This window comes from Equus asinus, chromosome 16 (genome assembly GCF_041296235.1).
Source record: "Equus asinus isolate D_3611 breed Donkey chromosome 16, EquAss-T2T_v2, whole genome shotgun sequence".
Classification (NCBI taxonomy): domain Eukaryota; kingdom Metazoa; phylum Chordata; class Mammalia; order Perissodactyla; family Equidae; genus Equus; species Equus asinus.
The window spans coordinates 24,639,761-24,663,747 of record NC_091805.1 but is presented as its reverse complement, the minus strand read 5'-3'; the positions used below and the strand labels follow the sequence as shown (position 1 = coordinate 24,663,747).

Here is a 23,987-nt window from a genome sequence, read left to right as displayed (position 1 = left end):
GTGTGTGTGTGTGTGTTCACCACACCGAATCAGATGCAGAAAACTGTGATTTCAGCTTTCTCTTTAAGCCTTATGTTCCAAGTTACACAGGACTAAATGAGAGTGTGCTTTTCTCAGGTGACACACCTCCACTCCAGCTTGTGAGCAAGGTGACACATTTATTACAGCCAAATCAGCAAGCAAGGTAAGTTGTCTCAACATTTTCTGTAGTTCTGAATGCCTGTTCTTTTATCTTGTTTATTTCTATGCCCACCAATATCCAAGGTGCTCTTAGTTTTGCCCTGTTTTTCCCATTTTGTCACAGTGCCTACTCTCTCTGATCCTAGAATTCCCCAAGCCTGTGAATCTTATCCCCAGAGTGTCATTATTCCTTTGTACCCTCATTTTTCTCAGCTGAAGAATTGCACTCAACAGACTTCTGAACTGATCAAGTGCTTCAAGTTTGAGCTTCTTAGAGTACTGGTCCATCCACAGCTGTGGTCTTTCGCTAAACTCTGAGTAGCAGGATGTTAAAATGAGAGTCTTCCTCTCAGAATTTTCACCAGATACAAAGCTGAGCACGCTAGGTGACAAATAAGCACAACTTCTAAGACAAGATGCTAAAGCATTTTTTCTGGAGCTGAATTAATAGAAAAGGAGAAAACTTCATTTAAATCAAGGTTAAATCAAGGCTCATTGGCTGCCATCACTTTAGGAACTCATTTTAATCTTTCTTCCTTTTCCAATATTATACTTTTGTGAATTAGACTTATAGAATATAATTTTAAAAAGTATTTTTCCTGAAGCAATTACAAACCACAGAAACTGGAAGTTAGACTCCAAATTACTTTCCCCCATTATAAATAATAATATATATCATGTTTCAGAGCCAAACATATCTAAGTAGCCTTACATTCTTCATCTGGAGACTCGCATCTTAATACTCTCATTGACAACAACAAAAAATTAATGAAAACAAAAGAGAGAAGAACACAAAAGCCAGACTGAGAGTGAGAGCAAGAGCAAGAGAAAGAAAAAATTCCTGGATCCAGGTGATTTCCTGGATCCAGGTAACTGAGAAAGGACAACCTTTATTTCGTCTTAGGTTTTATGCCCACCCTTCCCTTAAATCAATCTCTTTGGCTCAGGAATTATGAGGCAATGATAATTTTCCAACATGGGTTCAAGTCTTCAATTTGCAAAATTTAATATCAGGATTTTACCAAACTCTGTTCCTGATATGGTTGCACGCACTTTTAAAATTATAATGTACCTTTCAGCTGTAAATATTGTATCATTCTATTTTACAAGATAAGTTAATAGCAATGTAGCTAAAGATTATATTTACCTAGCTGCTCTTGCTCTACATATGGCAATGTGATTACTTTTGCATGTGGAATATATGCCAAAGCACTTGCCATTTGTGACCCTTGGCCACGGAACTTTGAGATTATACTCCACCTCTCCTTCCTTTCCTTGACTACTCTCTGAGTCATAGTTGTGGCAGCAGTCAAACTTTTACCTTGCAGGTAATCCTAATGCCTTAAAAGATACAGAACTGGGGTCCAGCCGGGTGACATCGTGGTTAAGTTTGGCACATTCTGCTTCAGCAGCCCAGGGTTCATTGGCTCAGATCCCCAGTGTGGACTTACACCACTCATCAAGCCATGCTGTGGCAGCAACCCACATACAAAAAAATAGAGGAAGATTGCCAGGGATGTTAGCTCAGGGCCAGTCTTCCTCAAGCAAAAAGAGGAGGATTGGCAACAGATGTTAGCTCAGGGCCAACCTTCCTCACACACATACACACACATACAAAGATACAGAACAATAGGATGGAAGGAATCTCAATCACTAAATGATTCTGAGAGCAATGCTTCCCTTCAGGCCTAGAGGGCTGGAACTGCAACACGCCTTCCAAGTTGAGCATATCTCCTAGAAGATCCCTGTCTCCAGATCTCTATCTGGGGATCTCCTGTCTTTCCCATTTTATCCTCTCTCCCCTCCTGCCATCAATGGAACTCAAGCACAGCTCTGTACACACCTCATCACCTTCAAGAATCAACTTGTACAAGAAGTCCAGGACCCAGGTCCTAACTGATCTTTCAAACTCATCCTCAATCAGCTTGTTATGCTGGCCACAGTGGACACTGGCTGATTCCTAGTAGTTACTTTCTATCATTGGGTATTTACTTATTCCCTTCCTTTGCTCTAAAATACATTTATTCCAATCTCTTCTTGCTAAAATATGAGTCATTCCAGCAGTAATGGCACATCCTCTGTGAAGACATGTAGAAATATTCCAAATATAATTAGTTCCATTACTAGCTATATCAAGCACTTTGATGTTTAATAAGTACTTTCTTTGCGCCATTATTTGACAAGCATCACTTCTCTCTTTACGTTTTATTATTTTCTCCCTCTATGACACAGATTCACCAAGAGTGACAACTCAGATATCTTTAAATATCCAACAGTAATGATTCCCATATTTGCATTCCAATACCAGTAAAATACACTCCCAAGTATCACTGGAAAAAATTTTAAATACAAATAAAGACATTTTTTAAACTAATGAGCTCATTTCACAATAATTTCACGCAGAGTACATTTTAATACTTAAAATTGGGAAGGACGGGATATAAATTCACTGAAAGACAATTTTCTGATGAAAATATGATTGGTAGATTCACATCACATATCAAAGGAAAACAGAGGATTAAAATTTTTCGAAATGAAATTTTATTTTCTGATGTCTTATTCTAGGTAACAGCCTTCTTCTCCTCCCCCTTCTTCTTCTTTTGAGGAAGATTGGCCCTGAACTAACATCTGTGCCAGTCTTCCTCTGTTTTCTATGTAGGATGCTGGCACAGCACGGCTTGAAGAACAGTGCTAGATCTGCATCAGGGAACCAAACCCCTAAATCCCGGCCACCGAAGCGGAGCTCAGGAACCTAACCACCACACCACTGGCCCCAACAGTTTTCTTTTTTATAAGTTATATATTAGAAATTTGTCTTGATAGTGCTGTAAAAATTGAGTCTAACATCTGTTTTTTCTGTTTATCACTGCTGTTGTCAAAGAGCTCGTTTCACAGAAATGTATTGGCCAAAATGGAACTGACACTCTTAATTAATTGACTCAATTTTGTTCTCTTAGCTTAATATAATGGAATGCAATTTTTAAAAGTGAGTTAAAATTTCCCTGATATAGAATTCAAACATGTGACAGAATTTTTGCTCATACTGAAATTCAAATATGATAGAGGTATCTTAGAAGAAAAAAACTGATGAGAGAAAATGTTGGTAGCACTTGTCAGCTTTTAAAAGTTATTGGTTACGTTTTTGCTGATTCTGAATATTCACCTTTGAATTTGCATCTTTCTATTACTTTATTTGACGTGGACCCTCAGATTATATTCAGTAGCCACCACACCATCACCACCACCAAATCAGGATCCACCCTAGTACAAGCAAAGAAAAATTGTGGAAGCACATGCAACGAAATAACAGTGAATACATCTGGGCTATAAAATCAGGGATTCTATACACACACACTCGCACACACACACACACACAAGGGTAAGTTTATTGCTGATAAAAAAAATCACTGAGGTAAAAACAAAATGTCCTCTAAAAAGGGAAAGAGATAAAAAATGAAGTACAAAATTTTTCAAAAGAAAAAAATTAATATCAAACCCCTAGCCTCACAACAGTACCCCTGAGAGACAGGACGCAGAACTCTCTCACACACGTTTCTTTGCCCACTTTCACTCCAGCTGCCCTGCATTTATTGTGGGGTCAGGAAACCTAAGCCAACTGCGAAGGACGGAGGCGCCCTCATTTCCAAAGCCAGGCGTGGAGGAAGCGCGAACTTTCCTCCCTCCTCATCAGGCGTCCTGCCTCGGGGGAAAAACAGTGAAAACCCAACGGTTAACTTCGCCCAAAAAGTACATATCCTTTCGATTTCGTTCTCCTCGACCCCACCCTATGACTGGTTCGGTGCAACATCCGGCTCGATTTTCAGCTTCTCAAGAGAAGAGTTGGTACCCACAGGAGCCAGACGCAGGAGGAGCGCGCGAGGGGCGAGCGAGGGCCCCTGAGGACTTGTTCCCGGACTGCAGGACCGCGCCAAGTAAGTTCGCTCCTAAACTTGGTCTTCCAGGCACATTTGCGTTAGCAGACCAACAACCGCAAATTCCCAAGCGCACACTCCACCCCGGCAGGGGGGAGGCCGCGGGAGGCCGGCGCGGTGCCGGATGCTGTGTGGCCTGGGGGGCGCTTTGCCTCAGCTACTCCCTTTGCACCAGAGGAGGCAGCGAGGCGAAGGTCTCTCCTCTAGAATTCACCCAGGCCTGCAGCAAAGAGCCCTGCGTGGGAGAAGGAGGCGTGCACCCTGCCTCATCTGCGGAAAGGGGGCTGAAGTCCTTCCTTGACTGATGGAACAGTCCTACCCTCTCGTAAAGGCGCTGGGTGGGGTCGCTTCCTCCACCTCCGTCACCCTTCCTCAGACATTTCCTGACAGCTCCCTGCCAGGCATTAGAGAAACCAAAAAAAAGGTGATTAACAGAAAATTTAAATCTTAAATGATTGACTCTTGATTATTTTTGTATTTACAACATTTAATATTCCAAATACAACACTGTATTATATTGACAAATAAAAATGGCAAATAATAGGATATATTGGAATATATGAGGAAGCCATCTGGTATAAACCTAATTCGGCCTGACCTTGTCTTTCCAAAAGGGCCTGACGGAGGCCATTGAGCATGCATTGTATATCTGCTTTAGAGATTCCCTCTGGCAAGAGCAAAAGGCCCTTGAGATAAAGGGGCAACTTCTCTCCCCCTCCCAATGTTGGCATCTCCTTAAAGATGAAGCATCTTTCTTTAGGCTGGGAACCGATTGCAGCGCTCATCTGTGACCCCCCAGCCCGAGGCAACACACCTGCCACCCCGCGGCGTTCACCTAGACAGCAGACCTATCTGCTGTTTCCATCAATCGCTGTGCTGATGAACAGCCTCGTGACTATTGTAAAAGGGACATTTCAATCATATGTGAAACATACTCTTTGAGGGTATATAACCACCCTTATACCCCCACTTCTTTGGAGTGTTCTGTTCCTTTGTGGAAAGACTCTCCCAGGTTATAATCCTAAAATTTAAGCTCAGAATAAACTCACCCAAATTTTCATTTATAGATTGGTTATGGATTATTTTCGTTGACAATATGGAATAATTCCATCTCTCACTAATCAACTATAAATAATAACTGTAAAGTCTAATCATGTTTCTTTATCATGCACCAGTTTTAATGTGTGGTCCATACAAGAACTGCATCAGAATAACTTCTGGTACTTGCTGAAAATACAGGGTTTGAGAAATTTTTAACCATCAGTCCAGGTGACTCTGGTGAACAGAAACCTTTGCAAACGGTTGATGGTTTTCTGCCATCCAGTACAGCTATTTCATTTACCTGTTTAATTTTGAAGTTAAAACCTTCTTGTTTAGGTACCTCAGTATGCTTTGGTTAACTTCTCCTACCCATAGCTTTTTAAATATTCAATCTAAGAAATAAACTCTACAATTCCTCCTGCTTATGATACGGCATAAAATGCTTATGTTTTCCTCCTGCAACTCTGCTCCCAATCAGCTATAGAAAAAGAAGAGAAATTATACAGCAGAAGTCTGTTAAACAAATTGATGTTATTTTCTGACAAAAAGATCTTAGATAACTTACTATTTCTTGGCAATTTACAGCTCACTGAACGCATTGACACATTTTAACACGTTGCCTAACTTGTTTATTATTCAAAAAGTACATTAATCCTGGAATTTTTTTTTTTAATTATTGAGAGCCTGTTACCAGCCTGTACAGTCATGAATCAGGCAGGAATTATTGTCTTACCTATAACACTGATGAGACAATGGAAACTTACAGAAGTAGTTCCTTTTTCAAGATCTCACAGAAAATAAGTAACTTGACCTCTCAGGTTTGGACCCTGGCAGCATGAATCTAGAATGTGTGCTCTGACATCCCAGGGCAGCTGCAGGTTCCTCCGGCCCAACTCATCCTCCATCAGTGTCTTCCTGCTCAGCTGTGACTGCTGGTCCTCTCCCACCTGCTCATCCTCCTCCTGGGATGTGTGCCCCACTTGCTTGCAACCTGGGAGAGAACTGTTACTGTTTGTCCAACGCCAATCCTTCACCTTCATTCAGAAACTACCCTCCTTGTCTTCTTAGACACTCAGTTTTTATTTGGATTTACTATGTACCACCAGGATTAAAGAGCATTATAAATGTTATGAGATATTTAATCCTGTTAAACACCCTAATGACCAATAGATTGTGAGTTTTAGTGTTGCTATTTTACGGAAGAAGAAACTGAGGCACAGAGAAATTAATGATTTTTCCAGTGGTCACATAACTTGCAAAGTAGGGAAACATGTGACTGTTGCCTAGTGTTGGCTTTGAGAAAATAAAAGGACGAAGCTCTTTGACTGCTGTCCTGCTCTTGATTTCTTGAAACACCCAGCCCTTGTGACAAAAACATTGAAAGTAGAAGCTCACCCAGATGTGGGACTCTGGCCGATCCAGGCAGACCCTACAACACCCTGGCTACTGTTTCTCTTCCCTGGCAGCCTATAAACAAGAAATATCCTTTTATTCCAGGTAAATAAATTAATTCCCGCCCCCATAACTCTGTCTTGGTTCTGTAAGGATTGTCCTGTTGTGCTTTGACACAGCTACATCCCTTATCTCTTCTTCTCTCTCTCTCAGTCACTCCTCCCCCCGCCTGCTCCTGCACCCACCATTCACTAAACCGGTCCTCAGCAAGGTCACTGATCACTTTCTTCTTCTCTTTCTAGGAGATGCCTTCCCCGACTAGCCTCTATACAAATTCATCCCCCAAGGCTCCCTATCCCTATTCCCTGCTTATTTTCTTCTGAGGGTTTACCATCGTCTAAGATACATACATGTATTTTGCTGCTTTGCTTTCTTTATTATCTGTCTCCTCCCACCAGGATGGAGCTCCAGGAGGCAGAAATTTGTATCCATCTTGTTCACTGCTTGATACTGAGCACCTCTGTGGGGAATCAAAACAAAATGGAGTAACACATGTCCAGCTTCTAAAATGGAGCTGCGAGGCCATTAAGGAAGTGAGGCTTATGCAAGTACACCAGGAGTCTGCCCAGAAGGAGTGTCAGTTTTTGAACTGTGCCTCACTGTTGTTTCCTTGAACTTCCACTTAAAAAAAAAAAGCTTACTCTCAGAGATAAGAACTTTTTGCCTTGGAGATGGCCTTACACAACCAATCAAGGTAGCCAGGGAGTAACAGTTGTCACCAGCACCAATCACACGTCTTGCAGAACAACCTGTGTGATTTATCTCTTTCTGTCTTTATAAACCCTTGCCTTCTTTTGCTTCTCCAGGGCACATTTTGGGTTTCTGCCTAAATCTTTGTATCCCGAATTGCAAATCTAATTGCCCAACTCAATGTCTATCGCTTAAATTACAATGATTTTTCCTCAGTGACACCTGGAACAGAGCCCAGCACTTGGAAGGTATTCAATAAATGTTTGTGCAATTAATGAAATAGCAAATCCTTCTGGAACTCCTGAGATCTTCTCTGCACACTCATCTCCTTCATGTCCCATTCTGCCTCTGCTTACCCCCACAATGTTACTGCTCTCAAGGCTCCATCATCAGTGCTTTGTTTTTCTCATTCTGTTCTTTTCATGCATCACATGTAGGCAAGGTGATTTTAGGATTCATTTAAAAACCAATAAGATAATGTACACTAAGTATCTGTACCAGGCCTTGACAGACTAGGCTAAACACTTTTATTTTAGACACATGCAGAATGTAGAAAATTAACATATAAGTTCCCCACGCAGAAAGCTGATGAGCATGTGACTTGTGTAATCGTTAGAGATGACTTTGAGATCTTGCATTCTACTGAGTTGTTCCTCTGGGTTACAGCTTACCATGGCATCTGTATGCACCATGACGGCCCCCATTTGTCTTGTGGAAAACCAGAAAAATCTCCTGACAGTAAATCCAGAAGCACTGAAAATTCTTGGCAACATATCTCAGCCTGTGGTGGTGGTGGCCATTGCAGGGCCCTATCGGACAGGAAAATCCTACCTAATGAACCGCCTGGCAGGACAGAGCCATGGTGAGTGTTGTCCTCGGGAAGGGGTGACGTGCTTGGGAGCAGTGATAACACGAGCTGATCACACCTCCTTTAGAGTCATCTTAAGGAAGAGCCTGACCCCTCCCACTGAGGAAAACTTCTAATTCTCCCCACCAAATTTATAACTTCAACCCCATCTGTCTGCAAAGTCTCACTCTTTAGTCCAGTAATAAAAAGTTCCCCAACCCTACCAAAAGATCCACTCCACTGGTATTGATCCCATCCACTCTCATCTGCTCAGGAGTTCAGCTCCAGCAATTATTCCCCTCCTTTCTCCTACATCACTTTTGCCCTAAACTACAGGGTCATTTCAAGTAGCACACAAATTGCTCAGTATGTCCCATTTTTAAAAAGGGATGGAAGGAAGAACAGACACCAGAACCCTGTATGGCCCCTATCTCAACGGGGCTACCATCCATTTTTTTGCTTCAATTCACAGCAAAACTTTGATAAATTATGCCCCCTTCACTTTCTCTACTTAGTCTTCTCTAATTTGTGACCTATGATACATACAGAGAAATGCATAAAACATACATATACAATAAAGTTAATAAATATAAAGTGATCATCTGTGTAATCACTGTGCAGAGCAAGAAACAAAACATCATCAACACCAAGAGACTCAACTCACACCCTCTCACCTTCACTAGAGCTCACCAATGTTTCGATTTTCATGGTGCATACTTTCACACTTCCTTTGTAAAGGGCTTTACAACCTGTGTATGCATTTCTAAAGAATAGATTAAACTTTATATAAAGGGAATGACAGTCTGTGGACTCTTTGGGATCTTGCTTCTTTTGTTCAACAAGAAATTTATGAGAATGATCTGGTTTGTGATATGCCTGTGTAGTTCATTTAACTATATTATAGTGTGCTATTGTCAGAGGACACCACAATCTAATTATCCATTTGTTTTGATGAGTTGGTATTTCTAGTTTTTATCCTTTATGAATGAGGCTGTCATGAATACTCTTGTGTTTATATTCTGGTGCACATGTATGCAAACTTCCCTTGTGTGATGTACCCAGAAGTGGAAATGCTCCGTCACAGAATATGCACATCTTCAGCCTTTCTAGATAATATCAAACAGCTTTTCAAACTCTTTGTGCAATATATATGCTTATTAGCAGTAATTGAGAATTCTCCACTCCTCACAAAACTTTGGTAAAAGTCTTTTTAACTTTTTCTGATCTGGTGACTGTATAGTTGCATGTTATTTGGCTCATTCCAAATAGCTGGAGCACTTTTTCCCATGTTTATTTGCTATTTGCATTTCCTTTCTCATGACGTCTTGTTTTGTTTTGTTTTTGGTTTGGTTTTGGTTTGGTTTCTTTACCAGGTTGCCTTTCTTGGTTCTTATTGATTTTGAGGACAATCTGCCTAGGTCCTGTTAAGCCATTCTGTCAATGAAGACCACACACCATTTATTCTCTAATGTTTTCCTCTGTGGCTCAGAGGCTCAGCACCATTAGGGGTTGACCTCAGTCCACTGAACTCTAAGGATCCCAGGAATATCTCATCGTCTCTGTCTCTTTCTTTCGATCTCTTTCCCCTCCTCCATTTCCTTCCTTTCTCTCTCTCTCCTTTTGCTTCCCAATCTCCCATTGGCTCCTAACAAAACATTTTCCCTGTGTCTTTCTCTTAGAGGAATTCTTGACCAACAGTGAGGGGAGGACACTTTTCCTTGCCTGACCTAAATTAATTAATAGATCTTTTTATCTAAGGATTAAAGATTTGGGAACACTAAGACAGAGATATCAGTCAAGGAGTTTCAAAAATGTCTTTTTTTATTCTACTGAAGATAACATCAGGTTAAATGAGGTGATTTCCCAATGCTGAGAAAGTTCCTAACCTCAAAATGTTTTAAAACACCTGAATTGTCACTTTACCACCCCACTCGTATCACAAGAAGAACGAAAAAAAGAGACTTGCACCTCGTCAAGGTCCACGAGCAGGGCCAGGTCACTACTCTCTCCCGGGGATGACTTGCTTTCCATGTTTTTTGCCTCTCGTGACTGAGAGTGATGACAGCCAATTACACTTTGTCTTTTCTCCTGGGGGGACTGGGAGTTCAGATTACTCTGTGTTAATCAGCAAGCACTCAAACACCATTACAACAGAGAAGAGTACAGACCATCTCAGGCTTTATACCCTCTCTGTGGAGAACTCACAGGCTGTGGGAATTCAATGGCCTCAAACATGATGAACCCTGCTCCCCATGGTAATTCATCAGCTACATTTCTATTCTCAGTTGAAAGAAGCATTGACAAATGGCACAAGGTCATAATCTTGGACTGATGGACAAGATATGTCACCCACAGGTTCCTGGGCATATACCTAACATCCTCTCCCTTGGGAAAGAGGAGCAGGCAAGTCTCACAGGTCTTCTCTGCTTTCCCTTCTGTTATATCCCCCTTCTGAGGAAACGAACAAAGAACTTATCTTTTGCTTGAAGAGGAGAAAACAATAGAGGAAAATACAGGGATGAAGGGAAGGAAAAAATCCAACAAAAGGTGATATATGAGGCCAGCTCCTGACAGGACACAGATGAGCCACTCAAGGGGTAATTGAGGAGTTTTAATGGTGGACTATTTACAAGGGCATAAGCAGGGGAAAGGGAACCTGAGGAATGAGGAAGCACCAGGTGGCTGTTATAAATCCTGCAGCCTGAAGAGGCAGTCAATGAGTGGACACCAGAGTTGGTGCCTACCACTGTTTGAACTCCATCAGTTACTGGAGGACAAGGGAGCTCTTCACTGTCAGATAAAAATACAAAGGTTAACAGAGTTTACATTAATTCTGTAATATGCCATAGTTTGAGCTGTTGATGGTATGAGGTGAATAAGGGACACAAAGCATTTCTTGAGAAAGTTCTTACTGTGCATAAAGGTTGGGTCAGCTGTCCTTCCTGAAATGGAAGCCACACTCCTTCCAGACAGGCACTCACATTCCACAAGTTGAATCAGTGCAACCCATGAGTAGCCTGAACTGTCTGCTATGGCTGGATGTTGCTTTCTCCTCTTCTCTTGCAGGTTTCCCTCTGGGCTCTACAGTGAGGTCTGAAACCAAGGGTATCTGGATGTGGTGTATACCCCACCCTTCCAAGCCGAAACACACCCTGGTCCTACTAGACACTGAGGGCCTGGGCAACGTGGAAAAGGTAAAGCAGAGAGTCTTCTTTGCTCTTGATACTCCACTTACATTTTAATTTGCCACCTCAGTTCAACTTTTATGACACATGCCTACAAACTGCAAATCCATTTCTGAATAATGAGGCTAAATTCTGCTCCTTGAATTTACTTCCTTGGTAAGTTCAATACTTTGGTTATTAGTGATAGATATTCTTATTTTTTATTTTATTTTTTATTTATTTTAACACTGGGGTTAAAGATATTAGTTAACAAATACTTCTTGGGCAGCTGAATTTCAGGGCATTGTGTTAAGTGAATGAGGTAAAGACCCAGAGCCTAGTTGGGAAAATAGGAAATATGCACTGTTATCAGTACAGGGAACAGTGGATACAAAAAGTGAAAATCTAACCCAGTCTTTAAGGTTAGGGGAAAATCCTGGAGGATGCAATAACACATGCAGTCAATGATCTCTACAAGTTAAGATGTCTGAGGCTGATGGACTTGAAAGTAGAAACCATAAAAATAGAGTTTCAGGGAAACCATCTAATTACATAATCTCCAGGAAAACTTCAGCTACACCAAAAACATTCATTAAGGTTTTACTTCAACTCCCTGAGCTTCAAAGGTGAATTCTTTACTGACTTCTAGAAAAACTTGAGCTAGACCCACCAAAAGCATTGTAAATGGAATAATTTTAGGTATTTTGTCTTCATAATGTTAGTTGCAGTCAATCTTGTCTCCTTATTTCTATTAGTCGGAGTCTAAATTGAAAGTAGTGGTGGTGGATATTTGACTTCCATTAGTGCAAAAAAGAATTGGGGCATGAATTCACAAATTCTGAATTTAAAAATTCAGGTTAAAGTACTCAATGATAACCTCAATGTAAACCCAAGATGGTCTGCTGCTGCCTAATAGATTGCAGTTTGCATAAACCTTCTTCTTTTTATCTAATTGCATTTGTCAAAGAACCAAAACACATCAAATTGTAAACTGATAGCAGAGGAAATACTTGCTGCCCTTAGAACTTGTAGTGTATCTAGGTCATTTCTAATTCTATTACCAAGGCACTCGTGAGTTGCCCTGACTCTCGTTTTCTGCCTCTTCTCCTACTCCCACACACATAACCACTATCCCTGTCAAATGAAATCACCCTGTAATACCTTTATATGACTACACTGTCTGATAATTCTGATTGGCTTCTGTTGTCCTTCCACTTGCATGGTCCCCTTATCTCCAGAATTCCATATTCTCTCAATTCTTAAAAGCCTACCTATTTTCAGCCTAATGCCATCGTATTGCTGTCAAACATAATCACTTCTTGCCCTTAATTCACAGAGTACTTTTTCTGGTTTATTGTCATTCTCCCTTTGTCTTTTACATTATAATACTTGGTTCCATTCCTGTCAAAGTTTATCATCTTGGAGGCATTTACATGTTGCCGACTGCATCTGCCCCTCCAGAAGTCATGTCTCGAGGGTGGGGACCATCGTATGCAACTTTATATCCACCAAACGCAGGTCTGGCATTTTGTAGATGCACCATGACGAGTTAAATGAATAGTGTGTATGTCCCTAATGTAGCCCATGATGGAGAAAAATTTGCAAAGGAATCATTGCACACTTATCATTGTACAACACCATATTCTAGACACTATATTAAACATTTGGCATACATTTACAGTACTGTTCACTTCTCTTAGTAGCTAAAGAAACTAAGGCCCTGAGAGAGGTCAATGTCAATACCAAAAATGAGGTTAGAATTTAGCAGTGGCTTCGAAATTTATGCTATTTGTCCTACTGTTCAGTTATAGTACAGCTGGCATAGTGAAGGAACAACTGAAAGAGTGAATGAAGAGTAGACTCCTAACTCCCTTGCTGTAATGTACTTTCTAGGGTGACTCTAAAAATGACTTGTGGATCTTCACACTGGCCATACTTCTGAGCAGTGTATTTGTCTACAACAGCATGGGCACCATCAACTGCCAGGCCCTCGAGCAGCTGCAGTATCCTTCCAGGAACCAAACCACCATGTTGTGTTGAATTTATGAGAATGACAACTGAGACAGTTTCTTCTTTCCTGTGACTCAGTTCTCATGGTGGAGGAGAAGGGGACACAGGGCAAAGGGGAATGTTTATCAAACTTGTCTCTGGGTGAGATCTGGAAACTGTGGTGTACCGCACTTCGCATTCCTTAGCTAAGATCCCAGCTATGTGACTGAACTAACGAAGCTAATCAGGACCAGATCCTCTCCCAGCTTTGGTGAAGTGGATGACTCAGCTGAGTTTGTGAGTTTCTTTCCAGACTTTGTTTGGACTGTACGGGATTTCACATTGGAGCTGCAGTTAGATGGATGCCCCATCACTTCTGATCAGTACCTGGAGAATGCCTTGAAGTTGATTCCAGGTATCAGCACATAGCTTGAGCGGTAGAAGTTTCAGTAGGGGATGGGATCAACTTACCCCTGTCATTCAGCACTTGATGTCAATCTTCATTTGGGATTGGACTGAGGCCCGTGCTAAGAGTGATTGACAGGAGGGTATGGTTTCAGTCATCATTATTACTTGAAAGTCTCCTGCAAACTGAGTTTAAGATCATGGAGAAAATTTAGGATACAATACTGAACGAAATGATTTTAGAAAAATGGATACCATAAAAAAATGGCTCACATACTTGCATTATTTATTAAGTTTAAGTGCTCCTCCTCTTCTCCTGTTTCAAGAAAACTAGCATCAAACTGGCGATTGGTAGGCACTGAATCACAGGGAATCAAATGAACTAATTTTTGAAATATACTTCACACGCTATATTTTCTAGCCTATATAATTATACCCTTCATACACAGGATATTTACATACCAAATACTTCAGATAAAAAGCAGTGACATGTCCTTCCAGTAAGATTGTCAAAGCATTCATGCGTTCTTTCTCACAACATCACCCTCTTCATTCTACAGCCTTACACAGTATGTCATCACATCATATAATAAATTCATTACAAAGATTACATTTAGTGGAGAGGATAATGAGTGGTGAGCTAGGAGCAACATCCATTTTTGTTTATTTACTCACTGCTTCATTTTTTCAACAAATATTTGTTGAACAGCGGATATGTGCCCAGAATCACTCTATATGATGTTGTGAAGTCTAATATAATATATTGGACTCTCTGATATGGAGAACTGGTGAGGTCTCCAAGTTATATTTAGGTGAACCTTACTATTTAGTCGTGTCTGCTAAAGGAATCACGAACGTGTTTATAGTGTGTGTATTTTTTTAATCTGATTTTATAAAGCTTTTCTTTCCTTCCTGAGTATCATTTGTCATACCCTTATTTCTACCATTACTTTACTTTAGAGGCCACATTTCATTTCTGAGATGAGGACCATAATATCAAAAAAGTATTTCTGACAATTTGTTGGATTAATCTACTATTCAACAAACATCTAATATGTAGTTGATCCACTGCACACCAAGCAAGGGCAAAGAAAAACAGTCATAAGTTTCCTCACGTGGGATGGATCCCTCCCCTTGCCCCCAGAAGTACTTCCTTCACTCTTGACCCTGTACAATAAAAGGATTTTCCATGCCTGGAGTAGATGAGCATAAGGTTGATTTGCATGATTAAAAAAAGGAGCTTTACAGGCACAGGAGTTCCAGTGATGCAAAGATCACTGGAAACGAAAGGCCCCAGTCTCCTTGCCTGAAGGCTGTCCCTTCAATGATCTTTTTCCACTTCTGCAGGTGAGGATCCCCAAATCCAAAATTCCAACGTGCCTAGAGAGTATATCAGGAAGTTCTTTCCAGAACGAAAGTGCTTTGTCTTTGACCGGCCTATAAATGACAAAAAATTATTGCAACATATTGAGGAAGCATCAGAAGACCAACTAGAATTGGATTTCCGGGAGCAATCCAAAAATTTCTGTTCATACATCTTTGCCAAGGCAAAAACCAAGACCCTAAGAGAGGGAATCACTGTCACCGGGAATCGTGAGTCTCTTTTGTTACAGGTGCCTCTCTGGGGTTTACTGTGTGATGAAGCTGTGATTGCTCTTTGGGTGTGTCAGTAATTTTGTTTCCTTCTGTATGTATTGTGGAAAAGCAGACGTTCACACCATATGTAGAAATGCATGTTTCTTCGTTTGTCTCCCTGTGTGGAGGTTTATTGAGATCCAATATATCCCATGAAATGAATGCACTAATGTTACAAGCACAAGCTGCTGTTAAGGATAGAAATCTGCATGGTGATTAGAAGTAATTAGATGGGATAAGTGTTTCTCAATGAGAAAATACAAAATATTTTGTGCATTTACACCAGTTAGAAAATTAATAGTAGGGCATGAATCCCAGCAAGCTCATTCAGAGTTTGAGAAACAAATTTAAGTTTAATCTTATGTACAGGGCTGGCTTCATGGTCCTCTGACCTCGACAGTCACCCAGTGCCTGGTACTGAGAGGGGCCCACACTTGGTTTAATGTTTATGTCACTGTCTTGAATCTTTGGTGAATTTTTTATACGGGCCCCCACATTTTCATTGGAAATATTGCCCACAAATTATGTAATTTACTTCCGTGTATAAGATCTTTTTAATTTTATTATAATGGAAAAATGTTCTAAGAAACCTTTGACCAAGTTAGTTGAGATCATTAACTAAATATTGTGTTGTGACAAATTTGAGAACCATAAAAGATAGAGTAAATAGGATATACAGTGATTTTATTACAAGGAAGTGGATTGATAAAAGAGGAAGCAGGAAGAGATCAGGACGAGGACAAGGATGAAGATGAGGAGGAGGAGAAGACAGAGTAGAAAAGAAAGTTCACATTCAAAAAAAATTTTGTTGTTTTAAGAATGCTGATCTCTAAGTCTTGTAACACAATGGTGAGAACTTTCTCTCTATTCCCTAATATCATGTGTCATTCAGGACTAGAGAATCTGGTGGTGACCTATGTAGATACCATCAACAGTGGAGGTGTTCCTTGTTTGGAAAATTCAGTGACAACTCTGGCTGAGCGTGAGAACGCAGCAGCCGTGCAGAAGGCAGATGACCACTACAGGGAGCAGATGGCCCAGCGAGTGAGCTTCCCCACAGACACACTCCAGGAGCTGCTGCATGTGCATGAGGCCTGTGAGAGGGAAGCCATTGCAATCTTCATGGAGCACTCCTTCAAGGATGACAAGTGGGAGTTCCAGGCCAAGCTCCTGGTAACATGCCTTAGTCTATATCCTTCCTGTTTCCTGTCATTCTAGAATGATCCCAGACTCCCCCTTTTTGACTCTATGGCTTATATGCTCACCAAAAAAGGAGCTTCAATTCTTGTGAGTGACAAGGCTCTACAGGCTACAGTCCATCCTTTTCTAAAGATTGGCTTCTTACTTTCTAAGATGGCGAAACACAGCACCGTGTGATTTTTGTTTGTTTGTTAGTTCCATCCAGTCTATTCCAACTCTTAGCGATCCTGTGCACAACAGAGCTGAACACTGCTCGGTCTTCTTGTGCCATCTTCTCATCTCCCAGCACTGTCATCAGGCAATGCTCCACTGCTATTCCTAGGGTTTTCATGGCCAATTTTCTTTGTTTTGAAAGTGAGTGGCCAGGTCCTTCTTCCTAGTCTGTCTTAGTGCAAGCAGCTTAAAACAACACACACGTTAGAACACAGTTCTTCAGGTCAGATCCCAGCACAACGTATGTGGGTGCTCTGCTCAGTGTACCACAAGCTGAAAACAAGGTTCATATGGGCTTATATTATCATATGGAGACTCTGGGGAACTTGTACTACATCTTCAAGCCAGCAATGCTGTATTGTATCCTTCTCTTGTTTCTAATCTCTCTGACTACCTTTGTTACCGAATCTGAAGTGAGTTTGCTCACCTGTTGCGCAGCAAGCTAATCTCTGAAACTGGGTGTGGTGGAAGAAAGTAGGAATTTTATTTTTGCACAGCGCTGAGCAAGGAGAGAGGGCAGCTAATGCTGAAATCCCAAACTCCCCGAAAAGCTAAAAGGAAGAATTTTTATTTGGAGTTTTAGGTAGGGGAGGGGGAGCATATGGCCTTGCTGGTCGGAGCTTTCCCACCAGCCTGTCTTTGGCCTTGAGACACTTGCAGAGAGGAGGCAGCCCATGACCTTGCTGGTCAGTAGCTTTCCCACCAGCCCGTATCTCTTTGCAGGAGGAGATAGTCCAGGTGCTTGTCCTTCACAGTGTCTGTCTCCATGGAAGATAGTGGATTCTGGAGCCAGGAAGCCGGGAGTAGCAGGGAATGAGTGTTTTGGTTTTAACTCCATATATGCTGGGTTTAACGTGGGGAAACTTATATCAGGGTCGATATCACCTTCTCTGCCACCAGTTGGAGAAAATTGCTTTTAAAGGCCTCACGAGATTAGGTAATGTTTACCTGGGTAATCTCCATTTCTTAAAGTCAACCTGTGCCCTATAACATAATCTAATCACAGGATTAATATTCCTCATATTCACAAACCCAGGGACTATGCAGAGTGTGGACACCAGTGCAGAGAATTCTTTGAGGACATCGCAATTCTGCTTAGTGTAGGCACTTTCGCCAAAAGTTAGTCTTTGAGTCCGTCTTTGCCCATCCCGCAAGTTTCGAAAATCTCTCAGTTCATATAGAAGAGAGCCAACTGGATTGTAATTTACAAGTGCAGCAGAAAAAATTCTGGTTTTGTATTTTGGCACACTCAAATCCTCATTGAAACAATTCATGAAGGATTTAAAACTCTGTTCAGAGACCACTTAACTCATCACAGGGCAGGTGATTCGCTTTGTTGTTAGTGTTGTCCACTGGATTCCAACTCCTAGCAACCCTGTGTACAGCAGAACAGAACTCTGCCCACTTTTTGGTGCCGTCCTCTCACGTTCCAGCACTGTATCACCCAATACTCCACTGCTATTCGTAGGGCTGTCATGGCCCATTTCTTTGAAAGTGTTGGCTAAGTGCTTCTTTCTAGTCTGTCTAGTCTGGAAGCTCCACTGAATCCTGTCCACCATGGCTGACTCTGCTCTATTTGAAATACTGGAGGAATGACTTTCAGCATCACCGCAACATACAGCCACCACAGTATTATAACCCACAAATGCATGGTGTGTTTTCCTGACTGGGAAGTGAAGCTAGGCCACAGCAGTGAGAACACTGAATCTTAACCCCAGAAAACCCAGGGCTGGGTTGGTGATTTGTATTTACACATTTTTATCCATAGCAACCCAAGTTTGCAGAGCCAAGTCAACTTCTACTCATCTTGAACTTTGCATTGCTTGTTGTCCATAGAGGGATCCCTGTTAATCCAACTACTGTTAAAGGAACCATACTATGTTTCATATTGAAAGATGTTAGAGAGTAGTTCTTGAAAGTTCTGATGAAAGGAAAAAATTTTCTAACTATGTAAGGTGATGGATGTTAATTACACTTATTGTGGTGACCTTTTGCATTGTATACAAATATCAAATCATTACATTATACACCTGAAACTAATATAAAGTTATAAGTCAATTATACCTCAATTAAAACAATGAAAAGGAACCATGAATATCATGTCTACAAACCCCAACATTTCACAGACATTGAGCCTGAGCCCAAGGGAATTAAGCGACTTTCCACAGGTCACACAGAGAATGGATCTGAACTGAGAATAAAACAAGTCTCCTGACTCCTGGTCTGTTACTGCAGGTCCCAGGCCTCCCTGACGCTGTCAGACTAATTTTACCAAAAGGATCACAGTTGGACCTTCCCTTCTAACAGCTTCTTTCTATTGGATTTCTCCACATTTCCCTGGCAGGGCATCATAGAGAAAAATAAGGAGGCTTTCTTACTGCAGAATGAAGAGGCATCTGTCAAATATTGCCAGGATGAGCTTCAGCGGCTTTCAGAGCCCCTGATGGAAAGTATTTCAGGAGGAACTTTCTCTGTACCTGGAGGACACAAGCTCTACTTAGAAGCATTGAACAAGGTCAAACAGGACTATGAGCTGGTGCCCAGGAAAGGAGTTAAGGTGAGAAATAAGGGAAGAGGGGAGAACAGCAGAGTGGAGTCAGAAGTTCTTTGGTGGTTGTTTTGAAAACCTCAGACCACAGCACCATTTGTGGAGAGAAAGCAGAGCATGGTGATATCTCTACATTTTTATCTTTTTTATCCACAATTAGTTAGATACTCTTAAATAAAGCAGAAATACCTTTTCCCAAATATAAGATTTATTATCAGGAATCTAGAAGAGAACATTCCTTTCATTTAGCCAACAATGTAATTGTTTTTGTACAAAATATAGGGGATACATAATTAAAGAAACAGTGTTGTTCTCAAGAAGCGTATGATCGTACCTGAGAAGGAGATATAAATAGTCAATTGGATATGGTGGGATGATGGTTGTCATACAGGTATACACGGACAGTGATGCTGATGCTGGTGATGGTGATGGCAAGGCTGGTGATGGTAATGGTGATGTGTGACGTATATTGAACACACTTCCTAAATTAAGTGTATTCTTAGCTGCTGTGTTTAGGTTATCAACATAATCCTCAGAGTAATATGAATTAGGTACTACTGTCATCGCCATTATAACTGAGAAATGTGATGTACTGAGAAGTTAATAAGTTGCCTACAAACACACAGCGAGTGGTAGAGCTGGTGGGCAGCTCTGTGTACTTGGCAGCCATTCAAAACTCAGAAGGAAGTTTAGGAAAGCTCCCTTGAAGAGGAGGTAGGAGTTACAAGTAGAATTATTAATAAATGATATTCTAGTACAGAAAGGAAGACAAGCATCCAGTCAGAAGAAAAGAATGTCCTGATATTGCAAACAATACAGGATATGTGTTTGTAGAACTGCACACAAGTGTGGTTGTCTATAATCCGTGGTGCGGGGTAAGTGGCCTCATTAGGACAGGAAGCTGGAGAGCTGGGAAAGGCTGCTATAGAGGGTTCTCATAACTTACTAGAAATCTTGGACTTAGTTTAGGCCACTGATGGAAAGAAGCCACTGTGGGATCCTAAGAAAGATGCAGAATTCATAGGGTCTGATTTGGGGTTTCATTGAACAATAATTTCCCCAGCAAGACGCTAGATCTTTGTTACCTGATTAGTCCTTCCTCCTTGTTTTGTCCTCAGGCAAACGAGGTCCTCCAGATCTTCCTGCGGTCACAGGCAGCAGTAGATGCATCCATCCTTCAGGCCGACAAAACCCTCACCAATAGGGAGAAGGCCTTAGCAGGTACCGGAGAGGGCGTGACTCACAGCGGGGTGGGTAGGTTCCTGCTGTGCCCTCTGACAGGTGTGGGAGCAAACCCTTCCTGAAACAAGGAGCTTCCTCTCCTCTGGAATGCACAGTCTGCTATATCTGAAAATAACCGGGGGTGTTTGGGCTGCTCATCCAGCCAATCAGTGCCTTTCCATCACATTCTGAAATTTGCTTTTCCTGGTGTGGCTCGTGGGAGAATTCAGAGATTGCTGCCTGACATTTTAAAGTCATTCTAGTCTCTGAGCTCAAAAGGGTACAGCTCGGCATAACTGTTATTTGCTTCCCTCTGTAAAACTGTTGTGCAACAGCTGAGCGTGCCAGGAATCAGGCAGCTGAGAAGGAAAAGGAGCTGCTAAGACAGAAACAGAAGGAACAGCAAGAAATAATGCAGGCTCTAGAGAGAAGCTTCCAGGAAAACATGGCCCAACTGAAAAAGAAGTCGGAGAGGGAAAGAGAAATCCTTCTGAGAGAGCAGGAAATTATGCTGGAGCACAAGCTGAAGGTAAGTCTGGATGGGCCGTGGGCAGTGCCTGATGGACAAACCCTAGTACTCAGGAAGGGAAGAACAAAAGTTTTAACCAAATCCTGATACTGGAGGGAAATCCAAAAGGCATATGAATCACTGAAACATCAATAAACCTAGATCATGCTAAAGCCCTAAATCTATAAGACCCCAACACCTTCTCTAGCGTTAAGAGTTTGGAGGGTACAAATAACATGCCACAGGCTCCTTGACTGCTGTTTGTGGTGATATAGGGTCTCATTGTGCCCCTAGGTGAATAGGACCTTAGTCCTATAGTCCTTAGCACACTTGGTACCATCATCAAAGAGACCTGAATTAGATCCATCTGGGCTTGAGAGTGTCAGATTGAGCCTGATATGAAATATGGGATGCTGAATGTTCCAAGACTTGCTGCAGTTGCTTCCAGATCTGCCTGATTCATTCTAGACGCCTAGTGTAAAATGCATTCTTTGTCCCAACCTGGAGTTTGATAGCCAGTGCTCTATAGAGTCAGCAGTTTTCATTATTTGTTACATGCATTCCTACTTCAGTGGAACTAGAAATAAGTAGGCTTAAATCCACATTCCCTCCCAAAGTGCATTCTTAGAACTGGAACGCATTACTGGGCAGTTGTCAGGCCTGACGTACTGCCAAATCCTCCCCATCCCAGTGAGATCGTGCTGAGGGATCATAGGAAGGTGTAAACCATGGAGACTCCCACTATTTAGGTCCAATCATTTGGAAATATTGGACAGACTCATCAAAGAGCATCGAAGGCAGTAAAGAAATAGACACGTGCTTAGCCGCGGCAGTTGTTAAAAATAAAGTGCTGATAAATGGGGATTTCCAAAAGTACACTCTCTTCTTTTCACAGATCCAAGAAGAATTACTTACTGAAGGATTTAAAAAGAAATTTGAGAAGATGAATGAAGAGATAAATAAACTAAAAAAAGAGACTGAAAGATCTAAAAACATTGGCCTTTCAAATATCCTTGATGTGGCTACCATGGGGCTTATAATGGCACTACCCCCACCCATGCGGCTAATTGCTTTTAGGATGAAATGTCTCAGTATGCTTATCAAAAGTGTGAAGAACTCCTAGGTATATTATAAAAGGCTTCTTATGTTTTAATAGCATAATGATGTGGCCCATTTTTGAAATATATGTGTCACGGTAGTTTCATCCAAGAAAATTTTTAAAATAAAAACTGACAACCAAAGAATATCAAGGTCTGATATCCAAAAAAACAATTTTGATTGAACTGATTAATTTAGAGAAATGAAAAAGTTAGAAGATAATGATATATCCATAGAAAAGTTTTAAGCAAAACAAAAAGACAAATGGTAAGATGAATAAAACATTTGCAATGTCTATTACTGTCACGGAGATCATTTCCTTAAGCTATAATGAGCCCTTATTAATCAGTGAAGGAAGATCAAATACCACATTTTTTGAATGAGCAAAAATATCATAAGAGAATAAAAATATTTAACTTTACTGATTATAAAAGATATGCAAAGTAAAACTAGGAGGTACCTGTGTCACCTGTTAAGTGGGCCAGAAAGGACAGTTGTGATAGGACACCAGATTGGCAACAGTTTCAGGAAACTGGCAATCTCTCATATTTGCTAGTGAGAGTGCAAGTTGGTGCAAATATACATCAAAAGTTTAAACGCAAAAATGGTTGAGCCAGTAAGTCCACATTTAGGAATTTATCTTCTAGATTGATTTACCCAAGTTCAAAATGACATATATAGTAGTATATCTGTTGCTGGATTATTGTAATTCCTAAAGACTGGAAACAATTTTAAAGTCCCTCTGTCAGAGACTTGTGAGGTAAATCTGGAGACGTATTTACAATGGAACACTCTACAGTCACTAAATGAAAGGGGAAACTCTCTTTCTACTAACAGGAAGAAATCTCCAAAGTTGATCCTAAGTGAAAAAAAAAGATGCAGAAAGTGTGTATAGTTGCACCACTGAATTTAGAAAATAATGAAAATGTATTTGTATTGTCATCTTTCTCTGGAAAATACAAAATAAACTAGTATCCATGGACACAATAGGAATAGACCTAGACAGTTGAGGTAAGACACAAGCGGATGACTAACTTTACATAGTTTATTCTTCTGTGCCTTTCATATCTGGCATGAATTCTTACTTATTCAAACATAAATAAATACGATTATTAAAATTAAAACAATAATACAAAGAATGGGGAAGTTCTACGTAATACTGGTAGAAAATGCATAGGTCAGTTCAACAGGAATAGTCTACTTATTACATCAAGAAACAGATACTACAGGATGTGCATCTTCATTTTGTTATCATTTGGGTCTCTGAAGAAGGTCTTGAAATCCTAGTCCCTAAATTATTTTCAGATATAAAATCTACAGGGATGTCAGGTGGAATGGTCTCCAAATTCCCACCCAACATTTATAAAGATGGTGAATTAGAAGCAAAGTGTTTTCAGGATCGGCTCAACATTTGGGGAATTCTTTTCAGTTGTCTAGAGTTTAAGATTCTTGTGTTTAGAATGAACGGCTTGTAGTTCCACAGGCTATACATATTCTCTTTCTCTTGGCTCAGCCTGTGCACACAGGACACAGACTTGCTTAAGTACTCTGGCTTCTTCACCCTGTACCCTTTATGTGTTAACCTCACAGACTCCTGTTTCCTGACTTCCAGAGACTGGTTGGGTGTCTTCTTTGTGCTACCATTGTGCTATGTTTTCCCTCCTACCATAGCACGTTTCATATAAATGGAAATTCAAATGACATATGTACAGCTGTCTCCCCTACCACCTCATGATCTCATCTACTTGATGATCTCCATCATCACATATTTAGCTCCTAACACAAAGTCCACCACATAAACACCAGGTGTTCAAAAAATATGACTGAATAAATTATATGAACTGCCATCCAACAGGGGTCAAGT

General features: G+C 40.9%; 1 protein-coding gene and 1 long non-coding RNA gene across 3 annotated transcripts in view; one reads left to right on the top strand and one right to left on the bottom strand.

The window, feature by feature from the left end:
* The first annotated feature begins 122 nt into the window (after window positions 1–122).
* Window positions 123–22,418, top strand: LOC106831579 (guanylate-binding protein 7-like). 2 transcript variants are annotated; one of them, XM_044748956.2, is made up of 11 exons: window positions 123–184; window positions 3,757–4,112; window positions 11,209–11,336; window positions 13,200–13,309; window positions 13,514–13,710; window positions 15,048–15,293; window positions 16,228–16,508; window positions 19,093–19,305; window positions 20,415–20,517; window positions 20,853–21,046; window positions 21,921–22,418. In XM_044748956.2, the coding sequence occupies exons 2-11, from the start codon at window positions 3,968–3,970 to the stop codon at window positions 22,146–22,148; spliced, it is 1,845 nt and encodes a 614-aa protein (XP_044604891.1). In that variant the 5' UTR covers window positions 123–184; window positions 3,757–3,967; the 3' UTR covers window positions 22,149–22,418. The 2 variants fall into 2 exon arrangements, with proteins under 2 accessions (XP_044604891.1, XP_044604890.1); XM_044748955.2 differs by lacking the exon at window positions 123–184 and adding an exon at window positions 7,962–8,157 and having other exon boundaries at window positions 3,759–4,112.
* Window positions 6,006–23,987, bottom strand: part of LOC123277532 (uncharacterized) — an 87,603-nt gene continuing 69,621 nt past the window's right edge. The window contains exons 2-4 of the long non-coding RNA XR_011494839.1: window positions 6,956–7,065; window positions 6,549–6,620; window positions 6,006–6,144 (exon numbers count right to left, since the gene is read on the bottom strand). This is a non-coding gene — a long non-coding RNA (uncharacterized lncRNA). The remainder of the gene's footprint in view (window positions 6,145–6,548; window positions 6,621–6,955; window positions 7,066–23,987) is intronic.

What these genes read in the sequence shown, in the direction of transcription:
- LOC106831579 (XM_044748955.2), top strand. Translation starts at nt 7,968, where the DNA reads ATGGCATCTGTATGCACCATGACGGCCCCCATTTGTCTTGTGGAAAAC. An exon ending in TGCCCAGGAAAGGAGTTAAG is followed by an intron (nt 19,306 to 20,414) that starts GTGAGAAATAAG and finishes TTTTGTCCTCAG; the next exon opens with GCAAACGAGGTCCTCCAGAT. An exon ending in TAGGGAGAAGGCCTTAGCAG is followed by an intron (nt 20,518 to 20,852) that starts GTACCGGAGAGG and finishes GTTGTGCAACAG; the next exon opens with CTGAGCGTGCCAGGAATCAG.